This window comes from Dromaius novaehollandiae, chromosome 20, assembly GCF_036370855.1.
Source record: "Dromaius novaehollandiae isolate bDroNov1 chromosome 20, bDroNov1.hap1, whole genome shotgun sequence".
NCBI classification, from domain to species: domain Eukaryota; kingdom Metazoa; phylum Chordata; class Aves; order Casuariiformes; family Dromaiidae; genus Dromaius; species Dromaius novaehollandiae.
The window spans coordinates 8,533,745-8,543,058 of NC_088117.1; the positions used below are offsets into that span (position 1 = coordinate 8,533,745).

Sequence of the window (9,314 nt, forward strand, 5' to 3'; positions counted from 1 at the left end):
TAAACTTGGGATCAAATGGTGCCTTGAGATGCAGGCATGCAGCTTCTGATGAAGTCAGTGGGAGCTGTGAGCATGCTTCCCAAGAGAGCATAGCCACCTTAATGGTTTCCAGCAGCCTCATTTCAGAATCTAAGTGGTTAGAGTAATAAATTACAATCCTGATTCTCGAGTTCTATAAAATCCCAATACTTAACTCAGAGCAGGAAAGCACTTTAAATATTAGTAATAGCTTGAGTCATTTGGATGTTCAACAAGCAGCAGAGCTCTTGGTCTAGATCTTCCATGTTTATCAAGAAGTATAATAAGGCTAATCTCACATAATGAGTTGTCTGGGAATTGTTTGAGCTATTTCTCTAGAAAAAGAGGCTCTACGAGGATGATGCTATTGATCTTGCTCATGCTTTGTCCTTTTCCCTCCCACAGATTGTGTGTTACATTTACTTCACACGGATCATTGCAATTCTCATAAAGATTGCTGTTCCATTCCAGTGGAAATGGCTGTACCAGGTATTTGCCAGTAAAGAAAAATACGTCCACCCTTGAACTTTAATCCCTCTTTAATCTTTAAGTGTAACTGCACAAAAAAATTTCCATAATTTTTTCTACGTGTTGTAATAGAACTTCTGAAAGTGCAATGCTGTGCCCTGGCTCCTCCTGATTTTTAGCACTAATGCCCATAGGGTGGTAGGAATATATTTTTAGTTTCATGTTTGTCCAGCAAGGCTGCTGGATTATACATGAGATGTCTGAAAGTAATTGCATTATTGATTTTTAGTCTTTCAATTTAAAAATGTCTGAAGGAGATTAATCAAGAACATACAAAGGAGAAAAAAATTAGTCAGGTTTGCCCTGTGTAACTGAGGCCCCAGGGAGCCAGTGAAATAGGCTTTTGCTTTTCCATTTACAGGCCTTTTTGCCTAGTGACTTTTAAATACTTGGTTTCTTAATGTATAATCCAAGTAACTGTGCAGGGAGTCTTTGGAATACATTAACTGTTGGAAGTACCAAAAAATTTAGGGATGTATATATTTTTTTCCTCACTTAAAAGCCAAGCCTTGCCGTAGTTATTTAAAAGCACTGGAATGATGGCTAGAATTGTAACTGTATTTGAAGCGACAGGGAAAGCTGAAAGAACAAAGGGCTTTGACAGCCTTTAGCCTGGGATTAATGATAACAGGATGGGAATTGCTTTGTTCCTTTCTGCCATGGTACAGGCTTATTGGCCATTAAATCTTGAACCTTATGAATGAGAAATGCTTTATGACAGTGAAGGATTACAAGAATAAACTTCAATTTTGTGTTTTTACTTGCAGTTGCTAGATGAAATGGCCACACTCGTGTTCTTTGTCCTCACCGGGTACAAGTTCCGTCCAGCATCAGACAACCCTTATCTACAGCTCTCTCAAGATGATGAGGATGATTTGGAGATGGAAGCTGTGTAAGAGCACCCTACCGCGCACACACTTTTTTTACCTCTTCACTTGCTTTGAGAAAAGTAATGCTTAAAAACAGCTTACTTCATGTCTCTAAGAAGTCTTTCTTCCAAAAAGATTAAGATCTGCTATCATGTTTAAAGATCGAGGCATCTGTTAAGCAACCAGAGGCTTGTGATATGCATAGGAAAACCTGAGCTGGGTATTGCAGTAGTGTGGAATAAGCTGATGAAGCGTTTCGCAGGGCAAGAAGATGCCCATGGAAGTGCCAAGTTAAGCAGCTTCTCTGTTTAATCTATGGCATTGATGATCAGCAAGTCTTACAAATTGTCGTTAGTGCTGTATGTTTGGCATGCCTGAAAGTAAGTCCTCATGCTTTTAAAAAAAACAAAAAGAACCCCACAAAACAAAAAAAAACCCACACCACCCAAAACAACATAACAGTCTATGGAATATAAATGTTCTAGTGAGCTCTGTTTTAAAAACAGACCTTTTAAATGTGAGCAGCACATGAAGGTCAGTACTTCACCATTGTTTTTGCTGGAATCTTGTGGACTTGATCAGAGGGTGAATATAGGCATCCTTATGCTACTCTTGATCTGCTGTGTGCTTGCTTATTGGTTCATCATGCTAATGATACATGCTGGCTACCCTTAAGGCTCTGACTGTCAGGGGTAACAGCAGGACTCATGCAGTGTGGTGTCAGCTGTGTTTTTGTGGGAAATTGCCTTATGTTGCAAGAATCACAGTAAGGCACTCTGCCCCTTTTTATATCTGATTGTTTCTTGATGCTTACGTAGAGAAGGGGTTTGAGGCTGGCTGAAGAGGGTTTTAAAAGCTAGCCCACTGTCTCAAGCTGTCACCCAGAATGAGAAATAACTTCAGACAGTTCCTGGGCAATCCCTAATTCCAGTGGATGTAGAGTTGTTTAATCTCCAATGAGAAGACTGAGATGAGCTGGCCTGGGTTGCTGCACTTCTCGCTGGTGTTTTCTGTGTGATCAGTGGTAAGAGCTTTTGGGGGTTCCTGTTGGCATAATGCGACTTTTGTACAGGTGTATGTTTCTCTGCAGCCACCAAGCACTGCTTGGTTCACCTGCAGAACAGCTGGAGTGCAGTGTAAGGTCCCTTCCCCCTTGAAGCTGAGCTTGTAGCTTTGCAGAAACTATCTTAAGGAATGTTGAGCTGAGGAGACAAACTCTTACTAATCCTACTCACTGTTCCACTCCTTGCTGCTAAGCAATAAGGTACCACAAGCAGTAAGAGCTGAGTTAGTCTGGAGAGGTTATAAAGTGGGACTCTACCCACCCCCCCGTCCTTTTCTTTTCAATGATTCTTTTTCTGAGGACTTAGGTTCAGAAATGCTACTCACTTTCTGTAATGGAAGCTGCCATAAGAAGTTCAGCATGCTGGAAGTATTGAATACAGTTTTAATTATCACAGACTCGATTGCCTTAATAGGAACAGAGCTAACCTAATCTCTTTAGCAGTTATGTATTTCATGCATAATTGCAATTCATGTACAGGCTCAGAAATCTCTTCCTAAGAGTTTGCTTCCAATCCGGCAAGTCACTTTTCTTACCCAGTTTTGGGTAAGACAAGTCAACATTCCAATTTTCATTTGAAAAAAAAAAAAAAAGCAGAATGTGTTTATTTGCTAACCTTATCGCTCAGGAAATAGAGCTTATTGGGGAATTGCTACAAGGAGGTTTATGAGGTAGAATCCAGCCTGAAGTGTTATGCGAGGAGTTTAATTCTGAGAAGTGTCTTTAGAAACAAAGAACTTCTTTCCAAGTGCTTGATTTTTATTTGTTTGTTTTGGGTCCGTAAACTAATCTGTTGTTGTCACAAGTTGAATTCAACTAGTAGGCAATGACTTTAAACTCGCTATCACTTAAAGGTGTTTAGATGGTTTATGTAGGAAGTTGGTTTCAGTTTGGGTGCTGGTAAACAAACATTCACATAAGGAAGGCACTCTCTGAACTAGAAGATGTAGCAGGATTTGTGATTGTACAAAGTGAGCTTTTCTCCTTAGGAGATTGCCTAGCAGAGTGCATTTCAACTTTGCATTGTATACTCAATGAATTCTTACTTGTGTAGTTTTTTAGGGCTGTTAATCTGGCAACTTTCAGATGTGGTGAATTCACTATGCTGGAGAAGCTGCTAAATTTAAGAGAATCTGCTAGGAATAACCCAGAGAAAGCGTAATGAATTAAGTGATTTACATCTTGCCATAGCAAAAGGACCTTTCTTGAAACTTGAGGATCAGAATTCCTTGTGAGCTTTTTTCCTAGTAAGGCGTTTTGTGCTTTGCCTTGGGAGCTTCCGTTGTTGTGCCTTGTGGGTTGTTCCCCATAGCCTTGCTGGGATTCTTCTCATCTGATTCACCATCAGTTTTACTCCATTTAGACACTTGGCAGGGGGTAATTTGTGGAAGAGTCCTGTTCTCCCTTCCCTAGCTGCATCAGGGAGGTTAAGCTTACACATATTTGAAAAGCGTGGCATATACACATTCTGTGATAGGTGAAGCGTTGCAGTTAGTGTTTTAAATTTCTTGTTGACTTGGTCTTGCTGGTCCTATTTTTGCTTTTATAAATATTAAATGTTGTTGTTGTGGGGGAAAAATATCAAGGCTTATTTGAGCAATGACTAAGTGCCTGATGGCATCCTGACTAACAATTGTTTGAGTGTATGTTTTGTTTTTCATGCTATAAAATACCTACTTGCTTTCAGAGGCTATGGCAGAAATTAAAAGCTTGCAAATTTCAAACTTCATGGTATTCTGCTATGTCTGATTTCGGAGTTGGTGTTTTACAGGTGAAATGCAAAGCACTTTGCTTTATGGTTGTTTTCCTCTCCCAGAGGGTTTTTGTTAAAATCAGATTTTTTTAAAACACTTGCTGCAGAAGCATTCATTTTCTTTAGACTCAACACTTCTATGAGCCAGTAGAAGGGAGAGCTGAGGTCATCAAGCCTGTTATTCAGGCTTGCTTAAATTTTCTAGCAAAAATAGGGTGTTTTAAGTGCAGCTCTCTAGTTCGTGCCTGTTTTCAGAGTACAAACTATACAAAGTTCTGTCTGGCAGTAAATGTGAATATTGGTGAGGACAGCGTGGAAATCTATTTCAAGAAAAATCCAAAGACTAGATGTCTGTGACAAAGGCAACATAAGGTACAAATCTTCTCTCTGTCAACTCATGCAACTCTCAGAATATAAATTAAGATCAGTGAAAGTAACTCGTAACAAGTTTGCAAAGTGTTTTTTTGTTTGTTTTACACTAACAAGCCTCCGTCTTATGAGAAAGCATCTGCAGCTGTTATAGGTCCCTCTTCCCAGTTATACCAGACTCTATAGAAATTGCCCTGGTGGAGAGGAGAGTATGACTAAACTTGAACTAAGGACCGGTCTGTTCTCTTTCAAGTAGGGTCAATAGCTGTTCATCATCAACAAAGTGGCCTTCTGTATATTCTGTGCTGGGCGGCCTCTCGAGCCTGTTCTGTCAGTATGTGGGCACATCACTGACACTTTGTTAGATTAAAGTACTCTGAGAAGGTGCAGCCACTCTTGGCAGAGAGGGTTGCCAGGCTTCCAGCCCTAATGTCACTTCTGGGGCCTGAACACTAAAATATAAGCAGCACAGTAGGTGGGGTGAGTGAGGAAAGGGGAAAAGGAAGCAGTTTTGGTTTTTTTACTCCTGCAGTAATTATTCCATTAGCTCAATAAGTGTTGCTTTAAATGTCAGGTACCAAAGTGTTCTGCTGCCGGTCTGGGTTGAGATGATGTTCAGAAATGCTTGTAGGGTGAGGATATCTGCACTGGAGGAGGAATTACAGGAAAAGCCATTAATGGTTCTGTTCTTGATTTAGTAAGTCTTACTGAGCGCATGGAGACTGTAATCTTTTTGTTTATCTTAACACTCAGAACAGCCCCAACATAGTTACTGATGTGTTGACACTGACCTATGTTTCCTTTATGTCTTGGGATCTGGAGTTTCTCTTTGCATTATGAGGCAGCCTATTCTGTGCTGAGACTCGAGGTCCTGGTTGGTTGCTCTTCTGTACTTTCTCACAGGTCGTGCTTCATGGCAGATTGATTCGTGATGTTCTCTGTTGGAAGTGATTTTCTTCACCTAAAACATCTTTCCCATGCTGAGATCAGCTTCTTTGTTCAATAGCAGATCAGTTTTCACTCCAGTTTGCAGTATCAGAGACTTAACTCGTGAAGGTTGGCTGCTCTCTGCCTTCCAGTGTTTCCTGTTGGATTATAAAACAGGAGGAAAAAAGGCAGTTAAGAGGCACCACTGTGGAAGACTGAAAATGCTTCTGGATATTTAGCAATTCCTTGATACCTTGTATATAGCAAACAATCAAAAACACTGAATTTCCATAGCATGTACAACTGTATGATGGAGTGTTCAGGGACTGCTTTTCTGCCTCATTTGTGACAGGTTCTTTACCCCTTTGACAGTAACAAAAATTCTCACTAATTTTGTCTCTCTACAGAGAAGGATTCATTGTATTTTAGCTGTCATTAATTTATGGGCTAGAAATGCTGGTCAGCAAACTGCAGCTGAGGAATGTTTACTTGCTGTGTTTCAGGTCAGAACTGAAGTTCTGAAACTGCTCAGAGGACTAGAATTAGAATTGCAGAGTGCTCGATAGTGCTGTTATCCTTACTTTACTGGGCACTAACTGCAGTTTCAGTACATAGCTGTTCATCCTGTCCTGCTGTGGGCAGATCATTCCTTCTGCTGCAGTAACCTCTGATCTCTTTTCTTCTGGATGTGTAATGGGTTTGTAGTTGTACTAATGTGCGGTACTAAAATCTAGACCACGTGCCAGGTGGGATCTTACTAGCTATGAGTCAAGTGTTAGGACTACTTTGGGGTTATGCAAAACACCTGTTAATGTATCCCAGTATGACTGTGGTTTCACTGGTACAGTAGTGGCTCACTCTTGGTTTGTAGTCTGTTGTAATCTTTAGATCTTCTCTCAAGAATTGATACTTAGCCCTTTGTTCTGTTCTGTAATTAAGAAGTTAATTATTTCTGAGGAGTAAACTTTGTAGTTGTCTTTCTGAATTGTCCCGTATTTTTTCAGACTGTTACTCCAATTTGCCAGGATCTTTCTGCATTCTAGCCCAGTTCTCAAATATGTAGCTCTTAATATCTTCTGCAGATTTAATAAGCAAGTTCTGTATTCCATTACCAGGGCAATTACTGAAAATATTGAGCAGAAGTGAACCCAGAACAGACCTCTCTGGAACAATGCTTAATGTTCTTTCATTTTGACAGTAAACCATTAAGCACACCTCAATATATGCTTTTCCAATTAGTTATGCATCCACTTATGACACTTTCATCTTGCCCATGCTTCCCTAGATTACTTAGGAAAATGTCATGTGTGACAGTGGGAAAACCTCTGTGAACAGGGAAGACTTATGAGATCTACCACGTTTTCTCTCGTAGAAAGCTTGATGTGTTTTCTTCCTGGCAAGTCTGTTTACTGTTTACTACTTCCTTCTTTCTCATTTAAGCAGCCTGCTTCCTTATTTTTCTCTTTTAATTTTGGTAGTGAATAAAGTTACTACTTGATCTATACTCTTCTACTGCTTTCTCTCATACCTTAAACATTAGATCATCTGGACCCACTCTGTGTCTGAACTACTGGCCATCCCAATACTGCCAGCACTAGAGAGTCACTGGATATACTGGCTTGTTTGTTGTGGGGTTTTTTTTTTGTTTTGTTTTGTTTTTTCGTTAGATGAGGTATTTCTACAGTAGGTGAACACAAGCTGATATCTGATGTGGAACTAAAGGCATTATCAGAAGAGTATATCTGAAGATCATTTCTCTTCTTGAGTGATGCTGGGAAGATGCTGCTAGCTAGTGTGATTAAGTAATCTTACATTGGAAACAGCAGGTGAAAGCACACACAGACTGGAGGCTGCATCTTCAAACTAGACAGTTTTATGCTTCCAGGCATCCCTTGTGAGTGCATTGAGCTATTGGCACTCTTACCTGGCTTTCAGCATCCAAAATAACCTCTGCAGTACATTTGTATGAAAGAATACTAGTATGCAAAGAGAATTATATTGTGCAAAAGAATGAAAACAAATGGGTTATACATGCAGATAGTCTGTTTTATATAGCAACAGAGAGCGATACCGGGCTGAAGAGCTTTTTGGGTAGCCAGGGTAGTTCTGAGAGTAGTGATGCTGTTCTGGCTGGATAAACAGATCAGTCTGCCTAATGTTTGAATAGTATTATGAGGCTTTATAGTTCAATGGTCAGATTGCCATAACAAATCTAGGCTTGGATTAGTATAAAAGGGGTGATCTCTCTATTCTGTTATCTTGCTGTTCATTGAGTAGTGTTGCTATTAACAGGACTTAGTGTGCATTAAGCTAATAAATTTGATTTGGGACAGTGTCCACTGTGTGTGTATTTGTGTAATGAGCTAGACCTATTAAAAGCAGAGCAAATGCAGAAGAAAATGTTTAATGCACAGAACTAAGGGTGTTCAGTTGTATAGGAAAATTGTTTTTAAGCAGGCTGCTCAAACTTCAGTAAAAGCTGGCTGGTGTCGGTTTAACCAGCCCTGCCTGTTCTCTTCTCTCAAGTATGAGTAATGATAATGCTTATTCTGTTGCAGACTTTCTAATGCTGTGCTGCTAATGCTTTCCCTAGCATTAGAGTAGGAAACTGAAGCAGGCTGTGGCTTCATGTGAAAAAACTTCCAAGCTGAGCGCAGTTTAGACCTTGTCTATTAGCAGTCCATCTTGGTCTCCATCTCCACCACTATGATAAGAGGCCTTAACTAAGGAGCTGCATTCACTATAGAGATACAAATGTCTTGTAAACATTTGTTTTGATGCTATAGCTTCTTCTTGCCCTGATCCTCCTATGCAGCCTTCTACTTTTGCTTTTTTAGGTGTTGTGGATTGGTTGTGGGTGATTACTTCTGGAGGCAGCTGGAGGTTAAAGCAGTGTGGCATGGTTACTCTGGGCATACAGGTCAATAAGCATGAGCCATTTTTTTAAAAGCATGCTGTAGTTCGTTGTGATCTGAATCTGGTAAACGCTTGAATGGATTAACAGTCTTGGTGAAACTCAGCAACTGGATCAGCCAGTCCTCGTGGTAGTTCTCACTGAGAAACTCATAGCAATGGAAAAGACAGACCATCCAGACTGCTAGGTCTGGGTAAACAGACACTTGAAGTGTTATGGACATGTGCAGGAACACAAGCCTGGGATACTGGGGAAATGGATGTCATAGTAGAAGTTCTGTTCTCTGAAATGGTGTTTCTTTCTTCTCTAGGGTGACGACTTCTGGAGTAATGGAAGGCATGAAGAAGGTCAAGAAAGTGGTGAATGGTTCAGCAGAGCCACGGGGCGAGTGGGAGAGCACGGCATGATGGACTGGACTAAGGCAGCACTTTCAGAGAAACTCTTTTAATTTATTAATATTACTCTCAGTGGAAAGGGAGCAACTAGCACTTCCCAACACTGAAACTGCAGAGTGGGGTATGTCTAGGGGGAGCAAAGCAGTGCAAAAATCTAACTATTCCTCTGATCATAAGAAAGTGGGATCTCTTGGTACCTGCAAGGAGTGTGAAGCTTTCCTAGGGATTTTGGGTAGCTTATTTTTTTTTCCTCCCCCCACCCCCTTCTGGATCAGTTAGATATTCTAAATTGTTTGCTATTGCATTCTTCAGAATGTGTTATACTAATGTGAAGAGAGACCTTTAGCGTGTATGTAAAGTATATATTTTATATAATGCATATATATACACACATGCTATGTAACATGTATGCTGGGAATTACAAAGTGTCACAGAAGACAGGAAAACAAGAGATGTAAGTATTTCTTTTTTTATGAAC

At 40.2% G+C, this 9,314-nt stretch overlaps 1 protein-coding gene across 2 annotated transcripts in view; it reads left to right on the forward strand.

Annotated features, from left to right (window-relative positions):
- The window catches only part of GPR107 (G protein-coupled receptor 107), a 36,953-nt gene extending 27,668 nt beyond the window's left edge, over nucleotides 1–9,285 (forward strand). For both annotated transcript variants that reach the window (XM_026101768.2, XM_026101769.2), the window contains exons 16-18: nucleotides 424–507; nucleotides 1,314–1,438; nucleotides 8,752–9,285. In XM_026101768.2, the coding sequence (XP_025957553.2) occupies nucleotides 424–507; nucleotides 1,314–1,438; nucleotides 8,752–8,848 (306 nt within the window). In that variant the 3' untranslated portion in view covers nucleotides 8,849–9,285. The remainder of the gene's footprint in view (nucleotides 1–423; nucleotides 508–1,313; nucleotides 1,439–8,751) is intronic.
- The last annotated feature ends 29 nt before the right edge of the window (nucleotides 9,286–9,314 follow it).